Raw genomic sequence first — 24338 nt, forward strand, 5'->3', positions numbered from 1 at the left:
CTCTGGTCCTCCATACCCCTAATTAGTTTGGTTGCCCTCCGCTGGACTTTTTCCAGCTCAAGGACATCTTTTCTTAGTACTGGTGACCAGAACTGGACCGCGTACTCCAGATGATGTCGAACCAATGATCTATAAAGTGGCAAAATTATTGACTTGTCCCTGCAATACATCCCGTTCTTAATACAGGACAAAACCCTACTAGCTGTGTTTACAGCAGCCTGGCACTGCAAGCTACCTTTCAGTTTGTGGTCTACAATGACCCCCAAATCTTTCTCCATTTCTGATTTCCCTAGCGGCATACCCATAATAGTATAACCCATTTGTTTATTTTTATTTCCAAAGTGCATTACTTTGCATTTATCGACATTAAACCTCATCTGCCATATTAATGCCCACTCCCCTATTTTATCCAGGTCCTCATGTATTCTTATAATGTCTAAGTCCGTGTCTATTACCCTCCCAATTTTACCATGCTGATTGTCATTTACTATCCCATTTTCCTGAACAAATTCTACCAGATTATCCTTAATTATTCCCTCTAGCAGTTTACAAACTACCGATGTTAGACTGACTGGCCTATAGTTCCCAGGTTGGCACCTTGCCCCCTTTTTGAATATTGGGACTACCGTAGCCCTCCGCCAATCACTAGGGACCCTACCAGTCATTAAGGAGTACTTTAAAAATGAGGATTAATGGTCTAGTTATAACCTGGCTTGGTTCCTTAAGTACCTTTGGGGTGCAGGTTATCCGGGCCCACTGCTTTATTTGCATTGAGGATTTTAAGTCTGTTGTATCCTGGTTTCCGTCAACCACTTGGGTATATTTTTAGTTAAACTGGAAGTTTGTCATGTATGTCAAACCCGTTTCCCTCCTGAGTGTATACTGAGGAGAAAAAAGTGTTCAGCGCCTCTGCCCTCTCCTTGTCATTTGTGACTAGCTTCCCGCTTTCTTCCTTTATTGTGCCTATCTGCTCCTTTCTCACCTTTTTACTGTTAATATATTGGTAGAATTTTTGGTTTGTTTTTTTTTTACTATCTATGGCGATATGCTTTTCACACTCAATTTTAGCTGCCCGGGTTACTAGTTTGCATTTTTTGTTACATTGTTTGTAGTTAAGGAACGCCAATGCCGTCCCCTCCGTCTTATATTTTATAAATGCCGCTCTCTTGTCCTTGACGTGTTTTACAGTTTTATTAAGCCATATAGGTTTAGTCTTTGATCTTTTGCTCCCTAAAGGTATACACTTTGAAGTAGCAGTATGTCATGTGTTTTTAAAACAATCCCACATCTGGTCTGTTTAGGTTGTGAAATAAGTTTTCCCATTTTATTTCCCCCACTAGGTTGCGCAGCTTATCAAAGTTGGCCCTTCTGAAGTTTAGGGTTCTAGTCCTTCCAGTACACTTCCCTTTTCTGTGTTCAATATTAAAAGTAATCACATTGTGATCACTATTACCCAGTGACTCCCCAATTACAATATCCTCGGATTAACTCTGCATTATTAGTGACAATTAGATCTAAGATGGCATTTTTTCCAGTCGGAATCTCCACCATCTGGTCCATGAAATTGTCTCGCAACATGTTCAGAAATCGGCCCGCCTTCGCCGAACCCGAGGTTCCATTGGCCCAATTTATGTCTGGGTAATTGAAGTCACCCATCACGACTACATTGCCCTCTCTCCCAGCTATTCCTATCTGGGAGTGAAGGTTGACTTCTTCCTCTTCCCCTATATTTAGAGGTTTATAGCAAATACCCACAAGAAGTTTACGGCTAGTGTCCATCATATCTAGCTCCAGCTATAAGGTTTCCACGTCTTCCCCATTATTTGACGCGATATCGTCCCTTATATGCATATTTAGATTATTTTTTACGTAAATGCAAACCCCCCCCTTCTCCCACCTCTGTCCCTCCTAAACAGGTTATGCCCCTCTATATTAGTAGCCCAGTCATGCGTGCTGTCCAGCCAGGTTTCCGCTATACCCACTATGTCGAAGTCCTCTTCCATTAGCCTAATTTCAAGCTCTTCTATAGCCTAATTTCAAGCTCTTCTAATTCATTTGCCAGACTTCTAGCGTTGGTGTACATTTAATTCCTCTCTTTTTGTGGGATAAAAGTTTACTACCTTGTTGTTCCCCACTATTTTTATTGTTCTGCCTTGATTTCGGTCGTCCGTTGGTAGTTATACTTGTGCCAACGGATTTCCTATATTGACTGGAGTGAGCCCACTATTATTAACTCCTTTCTTCTTTCTGTGTTATTTTTGGCTATGTTTTTAATTTATCTACATTTAATTTAAGTTTATTTTTATACCCTACCCCCACTTTCTAGTTTAGAAGCTCCTCCAGTCTTTCTACCATTTTTTTTCCCCCCAGGAATGCTGCACCTTCCCCATTAAGATGCAGCCCGTCTCGGCTGAAGAGCCGATTGCCGACTGCAAAGTCAGTCCAGTTCTCCAGGAAACCAAAACCTTCCTTCTGACACCTGTTCCTGAGCCACTTGTTAAGCTCCCTCAACTCGCGCTGTCTGTCCGGAGTGGCTCGTGGCACCGCCAGTATCTCTGAGAAAACTACAGTGGAGGTCCTTTCATTCAGCCTCGCACCTAGGTCTCTGAACTCCTGTTTTAGGACACTCCAATTTCCTCCGATTTTGTCATTGGTGCCGATGTGCACCATGACAGCGGGGTCGTGCCCAACCCCATCTAGTAATCGATGCTCACGGTTCCGATGGCAGATTACCCTGTCAGTCCGCCTGATGGAGTCTCCCACCACCAGGATCTGCCTTCCCTGACCCTCCATCCTGCTCCCGTCCTCGCCGGAGCACTCACTCTCCCTGCGGATATAGGATGAGTCGTGCTCCAGCAGTGTCCCCCCTGAAATGATATCCCCAACATCCTGTAAGTTGGCATATTTATTGGGGTCAATCAGATCAGGGCTGACCTCTCTATCACTCTTCCCCCTCCTCCGCCTTCTAACAGTAACCCAGCTATCCACCTTTTGGATCCTGCTCCCCAACCCCCCCTCCCCATCCAGACCACCCTCCACGACAGCCTGGTGCGTTAAGTCCAGACTCTTTTTTTCATGGTGGTTATGCTCCTCAGTGTTGCCAGTTTGTTGCTTAGATCCAGAATCTGGGTTTCTAAACAAACAACTCGCTCACATCTAGCGCAAATGTATTCCCACGCGAACGCATGTTCAAGGAACGCATGCATTGCACATGACATGCACCTGGTTGCATACACACTCATGGAAGACATTATTTTATTCCACACTTACTATTTTTTTTCTTCTTTTTAATGTAGATTAGAGATGGAGGATCTGGAAGAGGACATTAAGAGGGGAGTAAGCAGGCACAGGCTTCTGGATAAGATGCAGGACATGAAGCTGGCAGCGGAATTCTCTACAGAGGCTTCTGATGACCTCATTCAGTCATTAGCCAGAGGAATGGTGGCTTCAGTAGTAGTGCGCAGGGCGCTTTGGCTCAGGTCATGGGGTGCTGATTCAACATCTAAAAACAGTTTATGCTCCCTATCTTTCCAAGGGGATATGCTGTTTGGCCAGGAGTCAGACTCTTACATCAGGAAATCGATTGAGAGTAAAAAGGCCATGCTTCCCCAGGAGAGGGGCAGTAAGCGGAGTTACAGGGACAGACGGCCCCGTCAGACCAACTTGTCCTTTCGGGGACTCAAGGTCCTACAAACCCGGAAGGGAGTCCTCTCGATCTCGGGCATGGAGAGGGGGATCCGGCATCTCCAGAGCTGGCAGAGGCAGAAACTCAGGTTCCACCAAGTCAGAGAACACCTTATGAAGGTGTAGATCCCAGGGACATGAGAGTAGGGGGCAAGACTGCTACTGTTCTCAGATCTCTGGGCAAGTTATATTGCGGATGCCTGGGTACTGAACATCGTCAGCGAAAGCTACAGGCTAGAGTTCCGCTCTCTACCCCCGAGAGGGAGGTTTGTCAAGACAAATTTGCCGGTAGAACTGGCAAGAAGACATGTTTTGTTGGACTATGTGCACGTCCTGTTAGCCCAGAGGGCTATTATCTCTGTTCCAGTGGATCAGCGGTTTCTGGGCTTCTATTCCCATTTATTTCTGACGCCCAAATCAAGGGGCGGTTTGAGACCAGTCCTGGATCTTCATCAGCTCAACCGCTTCATGAAGCTGAGGAAATTCAAGATGAAATCTCTTTGGACTATTATCAAGTGTGTCTGTCCAAATATGTGGATGGTGTCCATCGACCTGAAGGACGCATACTTCCACATTCCGGTGGGCCCGGATCATCAGCAATTCCTGAGGTTCTTTGTCGACCACAGGCATTATCAGTTCAGGGCAATGCCATTCGGCCTCAGCACTGCCCCCAGAACCTTCTTGAAGGTTCTCATTGCTGTCATAGCGGAGATCCGAAAGCGGGGCATCAACATTTTCCATTACCTGGACGACGTGTTGATCCTGGCAAAATCGGAGGAAGAAGCGATCTACAGCAGGGAGTTCAGCATGGATACCCTGCGACGATTCGGATGGGTATTGAATTTGGAAAAAAGCAATCTGGTTCCAGCCCAAATAATGGAGTATTTGGCAGCAGAATTCAATACACATGCGGGGTTGGTTCAGCTATCCAGAGACCGAGTTCGAAGGATCAAACACAAGACGGAATTGGTCAGATCCCACATGCAGATCACAGCCAAGTCTTTCATGAGCCTGCTGGGTTCCATGACCTCATCCATAGGCCTTACTCGATGGGCCCAGTGGAATATGAGGGTGGCTCAGAGTTTCTTCCTCAAGCAGTACAGATATCGGGACAAGAGGCAGCAGATCCGGATTTCTCGCGAGGTCAGCCGCTCCCTGAGGTGTTGTGCCCAAGACCAGAATCTGCTTCGGGGGGTTCTCATTTGGGGAGGTCCCATGGGTCACCATCACTACGGATGCCAGCGGGTTAGGCTGGGGAGCTAATCTGGACGGCCAATATGCACAGGAAGAATGGCGGAACAAGTCCTCCAATCTGCTGGAACTGAAGGCGGTGTTCCAAGCACTATGTTTCTTTCAGACCCAGGTGCGTTGCAGATGGGTCAGAATTCTGGTGGACAATGCCACGGTAGTGGCATACATAAATCAGGGGGGCACAGGGAGCCCCAATATGATGAGTATTCTGTCACGGATGATGACTTGGGCAGTCCTTAATCTGGAAGGAATGAAGGCAGTGTGCTTGCCAGGAGCCCAGAACCTATTGGCGGACTATCTCAGCAGGAATCACGTGGACCCTACCGAGTGGTCTCTTTCGAAACGGATCTTCGACTGCCTAACTCGGAAGTATGGCAGGCCAGAAGTGGACCTAATGGCCTCTTACAAAAATCGTCAGGTCAACAGGTTATCGAGAAGGTTCGACACTAGAGCGGAGGGCCAGGACGTCCTATCGCATCCATGGGATTGCACTCTGACGTATGTTTTTTTTCCCCCCGTTTTCGATGATCATGTCAGTGCTCCAGAGAGTGGAGCAAGAGAGTGTGACGGTCATTGCCATCATTCCTTATTGGCCCAGGAGGCCATGGTTCCCTCTTCTGATGTCCCTGAGTGTCCAGGATCCTTGGAAGCTCCCAGTGTCGTGAGATCTTCTTTCTCAGGTGGCCGATACGGCACCCGAATCCTCAGAGCCTCCAACTGATGGCATGGCTGTTGAGAGGGAGAGGCTGAGTAAGTCAGGGTTTTCTCGAGCTGTTGTGGATACAATGTTACGGTCCAGGAAGACGTCCACTTTGGCTTCCTACTACCGGGTGTGGAATGTGTTTTCTACATGGGCCAGAGAGTGCAGTATTGATCCTTCCCAACCTTCACCGAGGGCTATCCTGGAGTTTCTCCAAAAGCGTCTGGAGAAGAACTTGAGTCTCGGCTTCCTCAAGGTGCAAGTTTCGGCTATTTCAGCCATTACCGGGGTCAGGTGGTCCCAAAACCAGGACATTGCGAGATTTTTGAAAGCAGTAGGTAAGGTTAATCCTACCAGGAGGACCCTCTACCCATCTTGGGAACTTCCCCTGGTGTTGGATAAGCTTTCGGGGCCCCCTTTTGAGCCATTGGAGGAAGTCTCTCCGCAATTGTTATCCTACAAGACGGTTTCCCTGGTGGCCTTGGCTTCCGGGAGAAGAGTTTCGGAGCTTCAAGCCTGCAGTTTTAACAAGCCTTTTCTCATCTTCCACGAAGATAGTGTGATTCTACGGACAGTTCCGGAATGATTCTACGGACAGTTCCGGAATGTTTGCCTAAAGTGCATTCTAGTTTTCACATGAATCAGGATATTGTGCTGCCCGCTCTCAATACAATGCGTCCCTTCAATATGCAGGGATATGTCACTGGATTTAGTCAGATGTCTAAAGATCTATGTGGAACGTTGTAAAGAATGGAGAAAATCCGAGAGATTGTTTGTTATCCCGGCAGGATCAAGGAAGGGCCTGGCAGCTTCTAAAGCCACACTGAGCAGGTGGATTGTTTCCACAATTATTTAATGCTTATTGAGCAGCAGGGATTTCTCTGCCTGAAGGAATCGGGGCTCACTCCACACGTGCTATGTCTTCTTCGTGGGCAGCAGTGGCAGGTGTTTCTTCAGACCAGATTTGCAGAGCTGCTACTTGGGCTTCCAAATCCACCTTTATTAGACATTATCGATTGGATGTTAGAGCTGCAGTTAATGACCATTTTGGCAGAAGCGTGTTGCTTTCTCGCCATGGGGTCAATCATTAAATTCTTTTTCAGTATACATTACTGTGGTTGATTGGTTTTTATTTCCCACCCTGACTTATGCTTGGGTAATCCCCATTTGTCAGCGCTGCCTTGGATATGACCAGGAATATTGAAAATTTAATCATACTTACCGCAATTTTCTTTTCCTGGTTATACTCCATGGCAGCGCTGAGCCCCACCCATTGGAGGACCTAGCTTGGTACTTAGCCTGGGAAATTCGGGAAGAGGAGGGGCTTATATAGGCTAAGGGTATTGCATGTTAACCCTTTTATTGTTCCTGTCAGCTAGGGGTAGGGGACGATAACCCATTTGTCAGCGCTGCCATGGAGTATAACCAGGAAAAGAAAATTGCGGTAAGTATGATTAAATTTTCAATATTACTGCCGTGCCAGAAATCCTTGCCTATGATCTTTCATATAGCAGAACTGTGTGGTACCTCTGCAGAAGTTAAGGTGGATAAAGGCAATTACATGCGTTTAAAAAAAAAAAAAGAGAAACGTGTCTGTGTGTGTATATGTATGCATACAACTAAGACTTACTATGAATTTGTCTACACATGTGGTTGTGAAACACAGGGGTTAGTTGCATCCAGGTTTTGATGTTTACTTTTGTTTGTTCCAGACACATGTAAACACATGTTAATGCAACATCTGTCAGTGCATGTGAGTCACAGTTGATGGCAGAATATTGGATGCGTCTGGACCCATATGCATGCATGCGTGCGTAAGTCCTTAACGCAGATGGGAGCATATTCCTGGCCACCTTGCAGGCCAGATTTTTTCTGTGCACATGGAGGCATGGAGTGCAAATGGCAAGTATGGATGTAGCTGTATGCCACCTACCTTATGTATATGGGCACCTACTATGTAAACCTGGTTAGCTTAAGCTCACCGTATGGGGGTTCCCCTGACAGGACATGCTTTTACAGGATGCATGCAGTTTAAACATCTGTTAGGCTGTTTTATAGCATATGTTCTGTTAGGGGTCTTCAATGGGGCATAGCTTTTTTCCAGGCTATTCCATGAATATCACTAGCTGTGTCTTGTATCCACCCCAAGCATGGCTTCAGGTGGTTGACTTCATGTTTTTTCATTCTGTTTGATTTCACATAGGAGAATTGGCCTTATATCTGGGAGGATGTCAGGGTTGGTTTTCCCCCTGCGTGTGAATGGCTCAGGAATACTGACTGCTCTCTGCATTCAGAAGGCATTTTGCAGGCTCAGGCACACGCTTTAGAGAAATGTTATACGGTCGAAAATCAAAACGGTGTGTTTGCATGCCAGATTATTTTTGTGAAGCACTGGAGTCGAACACGAATGTGTGATTTGAGAATATTGTTCTGAACACGCACCCGAATGAAGCAGATATGGACAAGCCATAATAAACAAGATCACTGCAGAGACGGGCTACATACTTCAGGGTTCATGGTTGTGCCTGCACCTATGTACTATAGGCATCGTTTAGAGATAAGTCTATTGGGTACAACGACATGGTCTGGTGTTTTTACCCCAACAGGTTCAGTATGTCGAAGTGACGACCTGCTTGTGTTTCTTCCATACATCAGCTGCTCTATTCTGCCTATAGTATCGGAGGAGTGTCAGACCTTAGGATCACAGGCCAGCCATATGACATTTGTTTATCTCAGTTGCTTCGTCTTGCTCCATGACACTTTGCAGTACAGCTCAGGCCCAGTAATGTTTTTTTTTTCTATATTGGGAAAGACAGGGTGCTGAGTGCATATAATGAAGGGGTAAACACCCTGTTATATTTATTTGCCCACTTGACAAATTCCTATGTTTAACTCTTGAGATTTGTGAGCGCATTCCATGGCGCAAACAATTCAAAAATCTGGGAATGACCAAATTTTTTTAACCTAGGGTTAACTGTATAGGTACAATTTACTTACACATGACTTCTGAAAAGGTCAAGTCCTGGAATTGACAGTTTTTGATCAAGAGCAAGCTGTCCTAGTTGAAGCTTGAACAAACTATACACCTTTTTATGTGTGGGTGTACACATAGGTATATATGTATACCTTCCTTCCTGAGAGGCATCTTAGGCAGGTGATTACCGAGTGTGTACAGCCACACACGTGGTACATTTTGACATGTATATCAATAGAGGTTTAGCGTCCCGCTCTTTTTATCCTGTTTCATCTATCGGATAGAAGTTGGTTTCTAAATCTAACAAGGCTTTAGAAGGTTTCTCCGGTACTACTTGGACTTCTGTCACTCTTTGAGGAGATACAAGAATATTTGTGGCCTGTTTCAGGGCCTGATACATGGTTGACAAACAATATAACACTGATGTTTTGTGGCTTCGGACGTGCATCACCCTGTCCTCCAGAGGTGTTTATGACCAGCTTCAATAATGGCCTTGGACTCATCTGGGGCAGAGGAGCTAGGTTTTCGCCATAGAAAATCTAAGGAAGTCACTGAGCTGAGTTACAATCTTTGGTGTAGCACTGCAGAGTTACCCTCCCATCTGTTGTGATCAGACTCTTGGTAGTAAGGTGCTCTTGCTAGTGTTCCCCCTTGAAAAAGTATGCTAATTTCTAGTTTATCCTCTCGGATGCTGCCCTGGACGATGACTGGGGAAAACCTAAGTTAGGTACCTGGTAAATTTGTTTCCAGAAATCGTCCAGGGCAGCACGGATTCCCGCCCTGCTTGTCAAGTGGTGTTTTTCAACATGAATTTCATGGTTACTGTCTGGTGGTCCTTTCTGCCCTTGGGTTCTATGATAATACTGAGGTGGTTAGGTCGGACCGCCCTTTTTATTCTAATTGTAGATGATGTGTTTCCTGTTTCAGGTGGGAGGATCCCATCTCTCAGATGCTGCCCTGGACGATTCCTGGAAACAAAGTTACCAGGTTCCTAACTTAGGTTTTTCTCCACTGGGCAGAGCTTTACTGCACATACCTTGCCATATGTTACAGGTTATCAAATCCGGCTACACATTGGAATATGAAATAAGCCCTTCTTCAAAATTTCTGATCACAAACCTGCTGCGAGAAGAATAGAAAATGTTGGGCAGGGCAGAAGCCATATCTAATTTGCTTTATCAACAAGTCATCCCCAGTAGCTGATTCTGAAGAGGGCATAGGCTACTATTCAAAAATTTTCCTGAGGGGAAGCGCTGGATGATCCTAAACCTTAAAACTCAACAAATACAGGTTCAAGTTGGAGAGCACGATAAGAAATTGGTCACTGCTTTCAGCCTTCATGACGACACTGGATATAAAAGATGCTGTCCTGCATGTGCCAATAGACCATGTGTACCAGCAGTCTCCAAAATGATCTTCCAGGACAGCACATGAGGCACCTTTTCCCACTGATACTGGAAACATATCACCAAGCTTTAAAGGGAAGCCCTTCTGCCGAAATGGTCAGTATTGGTGTTTTCTCCTTCAAATCGAAAGGTTCTGCTGGAATTCGGGGTGCAATAGGCAAGCTTTCTTTGGAGCTGTGTCCCCTTTTTGTCTACTTTTTTTTTCTTTGGGCTGAGTTTAGATAGTGAAGCAAAAAACGTTTCTTTTTGCTTTTTGTACCCTGAACCACCCTCCTGAAGGGTGTGGTTGCATTCTGGGGCCCCCCTCAGCTTTACTGGTGGTGGCAGGTGGCTCTTCAGGAAGGTGTGATGCCAGGGGATAAGCCTTGAATTCTGGCCTGTGGTAAGTGGGTGAAGCAGTGTTCCTGGCTGGTCACTTTTGTTTCTCAACTCTGGCACAGAGAGCACAGATGAAGGAATCTCGGGCATTTGGAGTGCCCTTACATAGCGCTGCACTGTGTTCCTATTCACACAGCACCTAAAATACACTATATTGCCAAAAGTATTGGAATGCTTGCCTTTACACGCATATATATTGAGTTGACCCACCTGAACCACCCTCCTGAAGGGTGTGGTTGCATTCTGGGGCCCCCTCAGCTTTACTGGTGGTGGCAGGTGGCTCTTCAGGAAGGTGTGGTGCCAGGGGATAAGCCTTGAATTCTGGCCTGTGGTAAGTGGGTGAAGCAGTGTTCCTGGCTGGTCACTTTTGTTTCTCAACTCTGGCACAGAGAGCACAGATGAAGGAATCTCGGGCATTTGGAGTGCCCTTACATAGCGCTGCACTGTGTTCCTATTCACACAGCACCTAAAATACACTATATTGCCAAAAGTATTGGAATGCTTGCCTTTACACGCATATATATTGAGTTGACCCACCTTTCGCAGCTATAACAGCTTCATCTCTCCTGGAAGGCTGTCCGCAAGGCTTAGGAGTGTGTCTATGGGAATGTTTGACCATTCTTCCAGAAGGACATTAGTGAGGTCAGGTATTGATGTTGGACGAGAAAGCCTGGCTCGAAGTCCCCGCTTTAATTCATCCCAAAGGTGTTCTATCGGATTGAGGTCAGGACTCTGTGCAGGCCAGTCAAGTTCCTCCACCCCAAACTTGCTCATCCATGTCTTTTATGAACCTTGCTTTGTGCACTGGTGTGCAGTCATGTTGGAACAAAAAGGACCATCCCCAAACTGTTCCCACAAAGTTGGGAGCATGAAATTGGCCAAAATGTCTTGGTATGCTGATGCCTTAAGAGTTCCCTTCACTGGAACTAAGGGGCCAAGCCTAACCCCTGAGAAACAACCCCACACCATAATCCCCCCTCCACCAAACTTTACACTTGGCACAATGCAGTCAGGCAATTACCGTTCTCCTGGCAACCGCCAAACCCAGACATGTCTATCGGATTACCATACAGAGAAGCGTGATTTGTCACTCCACAGAACACTTCTCCACTTCTCTAGAGTCCAGTGGTGGTGTGCTTTACACCATTGCATCCGATGCTTTGCATTTCACTTCGTGATGTAAGGCTTGGATGCAGCTGCTCGGCTATGGAAACCCTTTCCATGAAGCTCTCTACGCACTGTTGTGCCAATCTGAAGGCCACACAAAGTATGGAGGTCTGTAGCTATTGACTCTGCAGACAGTTGGCGACTTCTACGCACTGTGCGCTTTAGCATACATTGACCCTGCTCTGTCATTTTACATGGCCTACCACTTCGTGGCTGAGTTGCTGTTGTACTCAGTTGCTTCTACTTTGTTATAATACCACTAACAGTTGACCATGGAATATTTTAGTAGCAAGGAAATTTCACGGACTTATTGCACAGGTTCAGGGGTGTGGAATTCGTATTGCCCGACGCCCTGGGCATGTAGTTCTGGACGCTGGGCAAGTGTTTTTTTTTCAGTGTTTTAGCCCTGCTACAGACAAGTAGCAGGGCTGATTTTTTTTTTTGTAACTGAGCGGCAAGAGCGGGGGGCGTGGATCGGTGACTGCGTGGGGCGGCGTGGAGCGATGAGAGCATTGGGCGTTGAGCGGTGACAGAGCCGGACGGTGGAGCTGTGACAGGCTCTGTCACCTCCCTCAGCCTCTGTTCCCAGCCGCTGCTCATTCCTGTCACAGGAGTTCTAGCACAGTGCTGTGCTAAAACTCCTGTGTTGGAGGTGACAGGGTCACCTCCACATTCTATCACACAGGGCTTGTTAGCGGCTGTGTGATAGCAATAATGTTTAAGTGAAAAAAAAAAATATATAAAAAGTTAAAAATACTAACTAATTAAAAATGTAAAAAATAAAAAGGCGATAAAGTAAAAATACAAATGAACATTAAAAATATTTACACAGTAAATAAAAATGTAAAAAATGAAAACCAGCCCCGCTGCCCCCATCTGCATGCGAATAAATGCGCAGTGTTTTCAACCGCGATCATGTGAGCACAGTTCTCAGCTCTTTTGTATAATATGATGAAGCGCGCTCGGCTGTACCAAGTAAAACGGACACAACTTGTTCTCACATTGGATGCTCAGTAGAAAGTCCTGTCTAGTGCAGGGAGCTCCGTTTATTTATAGGGCAAACAGGGATAACAACAGAAAAAGATGGCCACAACAGACAATCAATTCCTCAATACATTTACATAACAGAGTCAGCCAATGAGACACATGTATACATTTGAATAGACAATAGAAAGGGGAGTATAAGTTCGTGAATGTACAGCACAAGGTGCAACGCCATTACCACTGGCGCAAATTCTATTCAGCTAGGTTCAGTGAACAATGCCTAACTATACTACTATTCCCATGAATGTGAGTTTATCTGCAGGGAAGACGCCATATTATTTCCAATGTGTTGATCAGACATGAGCGTATGTTCCTTCATAAAGGCAGATATGTATCCAAATTATACCGTGTCCTCAAAGTACATACATTCCCACCAAGCGAATAAATCTGCGCATTACACAGGGGCCCTCGCCGGCGTTTATGCACTCGCGAAGAGGACACCGCCCCACAATGCACATTAATCTTCCCCAGCCAACAGCCCAGCACATAGCACATGGACCATTTGCCGGCGGAGATCCCTGTGCATAGCGGCCGCGTCTCCACGTCCATAGGAAGATATCCAGTAAAGAACGTGACAAATCCCAGGACCATAGACTGCCGGGGCGGAGGCTGTAGGGACTGGTTAAGGAGCCAACCGGGATTGCGGTTCAGGTGAGTGTATCTGTTTATTTTCCTAGGCAAAAAGAGCACTTAACCCTTGCAGTGTAGCCCAGAGTTCTTCTTTAAATCAGGTCCTTGTCATAGGGAAGCCCAGGGCTAGATAAGGCTTTTGGCCAGTATGTGCAGATCTGCCTGGAGCCTGATAAGTGACAGCCTGCTTATCATATGGGAGCTCTGAGGGGACTAAGAGATGTGACATTCTTATGTGCAGAGTGTATAATACTGCATGGTTCAGTATGCTGAGTGGATTTGGGTGGATGTTGGGGTGTTCTCTCCCTTCACTGCACACTACATTACACACTCCACACCACTTCATTCTGAACACTACTCATTGTTTTTCATAGCTTCAATCATCACAGCATTGTCATATATAGTACAGTGTGTACATTGTGCCACTGTGACTTCATCTCATTCATTAAACAGGCAATCTTTTGCTAATTCAAGTAAATGTTGGTCCTTTTGTGCTTCCTTCCTGGCTGCTGTGCGGACCTTGTAATGTGGCCCGCACAGCAGCCAGGGCCGGTCCGCTATGCCGACTCTGTGCAGAGCAGTGTCTACTGTGTGGTAGCGAGCAGAGCCGGCACTACCACACAGTAGACACTAGAGGGCGCTGGTGGGGGAGGCCAGAGAAACACCTCCTCCCCCAGCCCTCTCTACTCTGTACTCTTTCCGGAGCTTGCTGGTGCTGTTCCTGCAGCCTGCACTGTCCCGGTAACGGCCGAGATATTAACATATGAATGGGCCGCGGTAATTTGCATATCAATAAGCCATGGCCCATTCACAAATCGCCGCCCCTCCCCCGCTGCTAAGGAAGGGAAGAGAAGACTGCAAGAACAAGGTATGTGTATGGTCAGGGATTTACTCTCCCTGCCGCCCCAAGGCCAGATTCCACAATTTTGTTATTTATTATTATTATTATTTTGTACTAATTTGTTTATTTAATTCTTTTTTAAATTTTTTTCACTTAACTTTATTGCTATCACACAGGAGAGTTCGGGATTTCTGCATCAGGAACTTGCGTTTTTCCTGCAACAGAAATCCCTAAATTGGCGTTTTACAAATGGCAGCTGTCACCTAAGTTAATGATCAGGTGACAGAAGTTGCATGTAAACGCCTGCACACCGCATGTAAAGATACGTGATATGTTTACATTCCGCTAGGAATCAATCACTCTCCCTGGACGCATGTAATCATATCACGTATCATTACATGCGGTGTGCATGCGTTTACATGGAGCTGCTGTCACCTGATCATTAACTTGACTAGGTGACAGCTGTCACTTGAAAACGCCAGATTAGGGATTTCTGCTGCAGTCTGAGCAGTCTCCAATAAAGTTTCTTGTGGATGTTTTCAAGGCTAGTTATTACTTAAATTATTATTAAAACCAGTAGCAACTGAATGCAGAGGCAACTATTTATGATAATAAAGAGTAGATGCATAGTCCTATACAACCGGCCCTTTGAGGGTAACCATACTGCTGATGTGGCCCCCGATGAATTTGAGTTTGCCACCCCTGATCTATAGCTATGATTACTTGTATTACAGGATTATTCACTATAATACTATGCTGTGTTTGCTTCAAATGTAATTTTAATTCACTATAGAAGATGTATAATTTTGTTTCATTGTTGTATTAATTTAAATAGTTATTTACATTTATTTTGTTCCCTGCAGCTAGATTTTGTAATGCTTGCAGGCTTGGAAGAAGTGGAAGAAATTGTAGATGGTGGCAAGAAGGGTGGAATTGATGATCTAGAAGAAGGTGAATTGAAGGCATTTATAGAAAAACTGGGCATTCAGAAAATTGCTAAGGAAATGACTAAGCAAGAAGAGGTGGCAGAAGAGCGAACGGAAGAGGAAACAAGCCACAGTTTAGAAGAGAAAAAAATGAAGAAACGCAAGAAAAAAGATACAACTCAAACTACCAAAGAGGCAGAAAAGACCAAACCAATATCGGAGAAAAAAGAAAGTTTAATTTTTACATCAAAAAACAAAGGAAAGCAAATCTTTGAATTTTCAGAACGTCCCATGTTGCTTCTGAAACGTGGTGGAAAATGGTATGATCATGAATATACTAAAGAATTTACTGCCAAACCTCAGAATGAAGATGATGTTAAGAAATATAAAATTTTAGCGAAGAAGTTATATGAACATGAAGTTAATCTGTATAAAAATAAAAAAGAACTCCAGAAAGGTGCTAACACTACATGGATGAAAACTGTTGTGTCAACAGGCACATTAGCCGACAGAATGGCTGCCATGACTGTTCTTATACAGGATGCTCCTGTTCACACACTACATTTTGTTGAGAATTTAACAAATTTAGTCAAAAAAAAGGGCAGCAAACGTCAGAACCTTATGGCACTGGATACATTTAAGGATTTAATCCTGTCTGATCTTTTGCCTGACAATCGGAAGCTTCATACATTTGCTCAGCATGATTTTGACATGCTTGAAGAAATTTCCAGTGGCAATAGGGATGCAAGGGATCGACGGCTGATACTGTGGTTTTTTGAAGAACACCTGAAGCAACATGTAGCAGAGTTTGTCGAAGTGCTAAACACTTTGACTCATGATAACTTGATTGCAACTAAAGCCAAAGTGCTCAATGTTGTCAGTGAATTGCTCTGTAATAAGCCTGAAGAAGAGAAGACTCTACTAACACTCTTGGTTAATAAACTGGGAGACCCTCAGTACAGAATTGCCACAAAGGCCTCCTATTTACTTGAGGTGCTGCTGAATAAGCATCCAAATATGAAAGTGGTTGTTTGTCTTGAAGTGGAAAGACTTCTATATCGCCCTAATATAAGTGAGAAAGCTCAGTATTATGGCATTTGCTTTTTGAATCAAATCATGTTCTCCCATGAAGAATCAGACTTGGCAAACCAACTGATCACAGTGTATTTTTCTTTTTTCCGGGCATGTATAAAGAAAAAAGAGATTGATTCCAAAATCTTGAGGGCTTTGTTGACTGGGGTGAATAGAGCATATCCTTTTGCTGAAATTGGCAATGAGAAAGTGAAAGAGCAGCTCGACACCCTATTCAAAATACTCCATGCTGTGAATTTTAATACAAGTGTGCAAATCTTAATGCTTCTGTTTCAAGTCATGGATTCTCAGCAAACTGTGTCACATAGATATTATGCAGCTTTGTATAGGTAAGTCGTATTTTTTACAAATTGTTTTTGTTTTTCTTTGTTATGTTCCCAAATTTAGTGGCTGTACCTGATTTATATTTAAGCATTTTATTATGTATAATTAAATATACTACAGAAGTATGTTAGATCAGAAAAAACATACTAGTTCCATATCTGTGTAGTAGTTTTTAGAGAAGTTTTGGCGCTCTTTACAGTTTTAGGGTCATATCCATTGTTTAATTACCTTCTGCTGGTTTTCTTTGCATAAGGTGTGTAGCAATTATACTATTTAAAAAAAAATTGTAATCTTCTTTTTTTTTTTTTTTTTGCATTTACACATTATATACATTTGATGCATCATTCTCAGAGATCTGTAGGTTAGCTAATGAGACAGGCTCTGTGTAACTAAAATGTTCGGAGTGTTCTGATAAGAGAATGAGTCTCTACAATAAATACACTAAAGTCAACCACTTGAGTTTAAATTTGAGTTTCAGCTATTGAACGCTGTAAACAGGTTTTTACTGTTAAGCTTACCAAGTGGAAGTGGAACATGTGCAAAAGATACTAACACCCCCACTGGCTCAAAAGGAAAATGTTAATATTAATATGCTATATTTTTCTGTAAACTGAGTACCTGAAGGTAGGGCTGAAACCAACTAATCGAAGAGTCGATAATAATTGATAATGAGAATAGTTGTCAACTATTCTCATTATCAATTAGTTGGTTGGATCCCCTAGCTCTCTCCTCCATGCTGGGAGGAGGGCACAACAAGCAGTGGGCGGGTGCAATAGCCAGCCTGCTATTGGCTATTGCAATTTAAAATGTGAACACGCGTCTGGTGCGCCTACGTACGAAAACAATGATTACGTTACGCGTTAGGTATCGCCGCGCACGCAGAGAGAGCAATAATTCTAGGGCCAATGTGTATCTCTAAATTGATGACCTGTAGGGGCTTTTAAAGTGTCTATGGAATTTTTGGGGTACTACATTTTGTCACCGTTTTACAGACGCACACAATTTGTTTACCTGGGCATGTTGGGTATCCATTTATTCATTGTAACCTCATCGTTTATATTCTATTTAATTAGTATTTTTGTTTTGGGGCACTAAATTTAACTTAAGTGCATTTTGCACTAAATTTTTGGGTTTGATAATAAGTTGCGCTAATATTGTGCAGCATAAAAATGTGCATTTTATTCTATAGGGTCTTGGCTTTCAGAAAATATATAATGTTTGGGGGTTTTAAGTAATTTTCATGCCTAAAATGTGGATTATAGCACGGGTGCAAAAAAACGAAACAAGGCCTCGATTATTAAGGCATTAATCAAAATAATGAAAATAATCATTAGTTGCAGCCCTACCTGAAAGGCACTCTACAGGTGAAACTCGAATAATTAGAATATCGTGCAAAAGTAATTGCAGTAAGTGCTGCAAAAGGGGCCCAAACCAAGTACTGAGTACATATGCATGCTTGTACTTTTCAGAGGTCCGATATTGTTCTATGTACAATCCTTGTTTTATTGATTGCATGTAATAATCTACTTTTTTGAGGTTGTGGATTTGGGGTTTTCATGAGCTTAAGCCATAATCATCACAATTATGACAAATCACGGCTTGAATTATCTTGCTTTGCATGTAATGAGTCTATCTCATATATTAGTTTCACCTTTTAAGTTGCATTAGTGAAATAAATTAACTTTGCACGATATTCTAATAAAGTTTCACCTGTATTTGCTGCCTGCAGCTTTCAGAATTCTTAGTGACCAGGTCTCTAATATTTTCGCTGCCAAGGACTTTTTTCCCTTCGTCTTCCAGAACAGCTTACGAGAGATAGGCTCCGCCCCTTTTAGTAGGACACACGTCACCCCTAGTTTCTTTAAAAGGCCCGCCGCTCTCCTAGCTCCTCAGTTTTTTGTGTTTTCTCCGTCAGGGGGAGACATGTCACCAGAACGGTGTGGGGATATGGGAAAGGTACCCCAGTGTTCCCTCTCAGTGGGACCCTTGTGAGCGTCAGAAGTACCTTAGTAGGCCGCCGGTGCGCTCCTCTGACAGGGGATTCCCCACCGGATCCTTCGTCCTCTTTAGTGCCCGGGGAGGGCCAGCAGCGGAACCTGCGTTACCCCCTTGGCTGAATCCTTGGACCGAATGGCTCAGCAGTCAGGGGCCGCCGGTCTGGGGATTCTGGGAGGTTCTCCACGGTCGGATCGGATGGCCGAATAGGTCACTTCCGGTGACGCACTTCTGGGCGCCGCGGCCTTGTGTTCCAGGCCTAGTTTCCGGCGCAGAGGAAGGGGAATGGGCCTGGCTGGTGCACAAGGCGTGATCACAGGCTTATCTGTGAGAGATTGCCGGTGGGAGTACTCGTGTTTCCCCAAGATGGATCCTGTTCCTCTTCTACAGCCCGCACAGATGGATACAGGTCCTTCAGGCACCAGCTCTGCTCAGGTAGGTGGATACTTCCATGTATTCACTCACTGTAGTTCTGACTAGCTATTTTCCTCCACCTGGGGCTCCTTGGTGTTGGGGCTTAGGGGGTTGTGGGGCGGGCACTATGACTTATCTACATGAGGTTAGCAGAGAGTTAATTCTGCTTATTCTGTGTTGCAGGTCCAGGTTTCTAAGGGCAAGGCGGTCCCAAAAAAGAAATGTGTACTTTGCTCCTTGAAGCTGGGGTCTGATTGGAAGAAACCACTCTGTCAAAAATGCATTGGAGTGTGCAGGGAAGAATCTGCCTCAGCATGCGGTGGCTTGTTGTCCACTGTTCCTCTTTTAGATCCCTGATAGCAGATTTGAGACCAACTGCAGCAAAGGTTTTGGTGGCCGGATGTCCGGCTCAGGCTCAGCTTCTCCCGACAGGGTCTAGGTCAGGATAGGTCTGTCAGAGGGAGCCAAGGGAGTATAGCGTCGCTGCATACTTTCATCAGGGATCTTCTGCTGAAGAGGACAGTGACAGGCGAGAGTCCTCCTACCTCCAAGTATAAATTGTCTCTAGAAGAGGTAGATGAATTGTTGGGTGCCGTGTATGATACCCTGGATATTCAGGAGGAAAAAGTGCTGCTGTCTAGGCACGATGTGATGTACCAGGGGCTCCAGCAGCCGAAAGCCAGAGTTTTCCCGGTGCACAAAGTACTTGCGGATACTATCTGTAAGGAATGGGCTGAACCAGAGAGGAAACCTCTTTTTTCTAACAGCCTAAAAATATGTTTTCCATTTGATGAAGACGCATCACTGCGGTGGAACAAGGTTCCTAAAATTGATGCATCATCAAAGGTCTTGAGGAAATCAGACCTAGCCTTTGAGGATATGGGGGTACTTGGAGACCCAATGGACCGAAAGGCTGAGGTACTGCTTAAAAGGGCGTGGGACTCTGCTAGCACAAGTCTCAGGCCTGCCTTGGCAACAACTTGTGTTTCCAGAAACCTGGAATATTGGCTTACCCAGTTGAAAAATCACTTGCTGGCGGGTACGCCGAGCGTAGATTCCCTTCCAATGCTGTTCAAGGCCAATGCTTTTATGGCTGATTCTTCAGCTGATTCAGTCAGAATGGCCGCTAGGACGGGAGCCTTGGTCAATTCTTCTCGCAGGGCGATTTGGTTAAAGGCCTGGGAGGGGATGCGGCCTCAAAATTGAGGCTTTGCAATCTCCCATTTAGTGGCTATCTTCTTTTTGGGCCTGAATTGGAGGCCATATTAGAACGTACGGCTGATAAGAAGTCTTTTCCAGATTCTTTAAGGGGCCCAGGAACAAGGGTCAGAATACGAAGGGGGAACAGCCCAAAAAACACTGGACGGGACAGAAAGGCAAGGGAAAGGGGAGTATTTTTACTAACCTTCCCTCCCAAGCTCCATAACAGCAGTGACTTCTGTGTGAGGGTGGGGCGAAGGCTAGCGGGGTTTCTCTCTAGTTGGAGAGAGATTACTTCCAATCATTATATCCTCAATATCATCCAAGAGGGGTACAGGTTGGAATTCTGTAGCCCCCCACCCCATCGTTTTTTGATCACAAATCTCCAGAGGAACGCATCTCGAGCAAACGCTCTTTGCCTTCTGTTGGGAGAGTTGGTGGATCGAAAAGTGCTTATTCAGGTTCCGGATCAGGAGGAGGGTCAGGGCCTGTACTCTCACGTATTTGTTGTGCAAAAGCCGTCAGGGAAGTACAGGTTGATCCTAAATCTCAAACTCTTGAATTTACCGATCCGGTACAAGAGGTTCCGCATGGTTTCCATCTTTTTGGTCCGGAACCTCTTGCAAAAGGGTTCCTTTTTAGCGACTCTAGATTTAAGGGATGCCTATCTCCACATCCCCATTCACAGGGCGTCACAATTTTTTTTACGCCTGGCGGTAAGAGTAGGTCAGACGGTGGTACATTACCAGTTCAGAGCACTTCCTTTCGGGCTGTCCTCGGCCCCTCGCATTTTTACCAAAGTTTTGGGGGAGGCAATAGCTCCTTTACGGATGCAGGGGATTTGCATCATCCCTTATTTGGATGACGTTTTACTGTTCGCCAGCTCAGTGGCTGGCGGACCTGGAAGTTACGCAGGTTTGGTTGCAGGAACTGGGATGGGCAGTGAATTTACAAAAGTTCAATCTTGTCCCCTCTCAAGTTACGGTGTTTCTAGGGTATATCCTGGATACTGTGGAGCAGAGGACCTTCCTTCCGGAAGAAAAAATTGACAAATTGTCCCTGATCCTTAAGGGAGATCATGTCTGTGTTGGGTCTGATGACATCCTGTCTACCGGCTGTTCAGTGGGCAAGATTCCACCAGAGGGGTCTGCAGGGGTTCCTGTTGAGATGGTGGGACCATTCACAGGATACCTTGGATGCTGCGGTTATTGTTCCTCCTTCCGTGAGGAGGGGCTTATGGTGGTGGAGGAACCGAAGTTCCCTGTCAGGGGATCTTCAATGGTCTTTTCCCACTACCATAAGGTTGACCACGGATGCAAGTGCCTGGGGATGGGGAGCACACCTGCAGAACGGATGACTCGGGGACAGTGGTCCCAGCGGGAGGCAAGAATGTCCTCCAATTGGAGGGAGTTGAGAGCGGTTTTGAACGCGGTACTAGCGTTTCAAGATCAGATAAGGCATCAACATCTGCTCCCTGTCACCATCTCCTCCCTGAACTCCCCCCCCCCCACTTTTCCACATTTCCATATAATTCCCTTTGGCAACCACTTCGGTCCTTACCCCCGGAATGTCCAGTATGCATCCAAGTCTTTGAATTCCAGCCACTTCCCCCATGTTTAAGATATGCCCCGTAATTATCTTTTTTCATTGTAACCATCTCTTCCAGTAGACTAGTGGCCCCTATCTTGGTCAGCCACTCATCACTGGAAGGGATTTTGGGTGTCCCCCAATACCGCGGGATCAGAGACTTGGCCGCATTTAGCATATGGGGTATTAAAGATTTTTTGTAAACCTTAACTGAGTCCGTTGTTAGATGGAATAAGAACACCCACGGGAGCATCGGTAGTTGTACCTCACATATGTGTCCTATAATGTCCTTCACCCTTTCCCAATAAGGTTTTATCTTGAGGCAGTCCCACCATATATGCGCAAAGGATCCCACCCCTCCAGCAGCCATCATCATTTGAAGGGTGCACCCTTTGCAATATCTGGGGAATCTGGTACCACCTTGTTAACAGTTTATAGTTTACCTCCATTGTTCTAGCGTCTACAGTTGTGCTAGTAGCTAGTGTTAATATTTTCTTCACCTCTTCCTGTGTGAGTGTATAGTTAAATTCCCGTTCCCATTTCCTTAAATATTTTGGGATACTATAATTTTCTTTTTTGATAATTGCTTTATATATTTTTGAAAGGCAGTGTTGAGGTGATTGTTTAGCTCCCATAATCGACTCAAATACGGTCAAGTCCCCCCCTGTTCTCAAAGGTTTGGGTAAGGTTTGTAAAAAAAGTTTTAATTGTTGATGTCTCCACCAATCCAGGGGGTAGCTTCCCCATTCCTCTCTTAGCTCCTGTAAGGAGCTAATCCTTGCCCCCGACAAGATATCTAACACTTTTAGTTGAGGGCGCTTGCTCCAGTTTAGAAAGGCCTTATCGGCTTTGCCCGGCGGGAAATAATCATTCCCCAATAATGGGATGAGAATTGAGTTGTACTTCCATCCGTATCTACGGCACATCCCATCCCATGTCCGCAGCGTTGACATGGTCAGAGGCGCCGCATCTACCGACAGCTGTCTCTTTGTCATTGGTATCCAATTTATTCCTGCCAGGTCCACTCCACCAAGTGCCATCTCCAGCCGTACCCAACCTTTCTGTCCTGCCCCAAACGTCCAGTTTACCAGTCTATTCAGCTGAGCCGCTATATGATAGGACATGAAATCCGGCAGGGCCACTCCTCCGTCTTGTCTCTGCCTGCTCAGGGTATTCCTTGCTAGTCTGGGTTTCCTATTCTGCCATATATATCTAGATATAACCTTCTGTAGGGTCTGGAAAAAGTTCCTAGGGATTTCAATCGGTATCATCTGGAATACAAATAGCACTTTAGGAAGGATCGTCATTTTCACCGCGTTAATTCTTCCTAACCATGACAGTTTACGCAGTCCAAAAGTTGCTAAGTCTGCTTTGATTGAGTTCAGGATCGGTATATAGTTAGCTTTGTATAACTCCGCAATTCTGGGAGTTAAGTTGATTCCCAGGTATTTAAGCCTGTGCCCCTTCCATCGGAAAGGAAAATATGAAGTTAGTGCCTGTCTCTCTCTTGCTGTCACAGTTAAATTGAGGATCTCTGATTTGTCTAAATTAATTTTAAAGTTTGAGAGGTCTCCATATTTCTTTAATTCCCTCAGCACTTGGGGAAGCGTTGTTTAGGGTATTTTACGTATAGCAAGATGTCATCAGCGTAAGCAGCTACTTTGAATTCCCCCGCCTGTGTCCCTATCCCCTGGATATTTTGATTCAGGCGGATAGTGGCAAGCAGGGGTTCCAGTGCCAAGGCAAAAAGTAAGGGTGAGAGCGGGCATCCCTGCCGTGTTCCATTGAATAGTTTAAATTCCTGCAACAGGGAGCCATTCATTCTCACTCTTGCCGTTGGATTGGCGTATAATGCAGTTATCCAGTGCAGCATCCTCTTCCCCAGCCCCAGCGTGGTTAATGTGCTAAACATAAAGCTCCAGTCTACCCTGTCAAAAGCCTTTTCAGCATCTATTGACAGGAGTAGAGCCGGCACACCCTGCCTTCTTGCCATGTGGATAAGTAAGGTCGTTTTAATAGCGTTGTCTCTCGCTTCTCTACCCGGTATGAATCCCACCTGGTCTACATGTATCCAGGTTGGGATAAAGGGGGCGAAGTCTATATGCCAGTATTTTTGCATAGATCTTAGTGTCCGCATTCATGAGGGAGATAGGGCGGTAGCTTGCACATAAGCTTGGATCTTTTCCTGCCTTCTCAATCACTGTGACATTTGCTTTCAGTGCTTCTGAGTGCATTTTGGAATTTTCCCCTATCGAGTTTACATAAGCGCAAAAATGCTGCTTTAAGAGGTCCTGGAACCTCTTATAGTATAACAACGTGTATCCGTCAGGCCCGGGACTCTTGCCTGTCGGAGTCGAGGCTATGACCCTTTTAAATTCTTCTGGGGTAATATCTGTTTCTAACGCATTTAATAAGTCCCCTTCTGTCATTGGAAGCCTCGCCTGCGTTAGATATTTTTTAATTTTTTCTAATTTTTCTGCCCCCTCCGTCAGTGTGTCCTGTTCTCCCGGCTTCTTTAGTTGGTATAGGTTTTGATAGAAGTCATGGAAGGTCTCGGCTATCTCAGTGGTAGAGTGTACCATCTTACCTTTTTATTGTTTTTAATTTTAGCTATGTATGTGAGAGATTGTTTAGTTTTAAGCGCCTGCACCATAAATTTACTTGGTCTGTTCCCGAATTCGTAAAATTTCCTATTTATTACATTGAATGCCCGTTTGGTTTCTGC

At 45.1% G+C, this 24338-nt stretch overlaps 1 protein-coding gene across 1 annotated transcript in view; it reads left to right on the top strand.

The window, feature by feature from the left end:
* The window catches only part of CEBPZ (CCAAT/enhancer binding protein zeta), a 136627-nt gene that overhangs the window by 8078 nt on the left and 104211 nt on the right, over positions 1 to 24338 (top strand). The window contains exon 2 of the mRNA XM_018573239.1: positions 14939 to 16422. Coding sequence (XP_018428741.1) covers positions 14939 to 16422 — 1484 coding nt within the window. The remainder of the gene's footprint in view (positions 1 to 14938; positions 16423 to 24338) is intronic.

Source organism: Nanorana parkeri, unplaced genomic scaffold, assembly GCF_000935625.1.
Source record: "Nanorana parkeri isolate BGI_ZX_2015 unplaced genomic scaffold, ASM93562v1 scaffold2291, whole genome shotgun sequence".
In the NCBI taxonomy this organism is placed as follows: Eukaryota; Metazoa; Chordata; class Amphibia; order Anura; family Dicroglossidae; genus Nanorana; species Nanorana parkeri.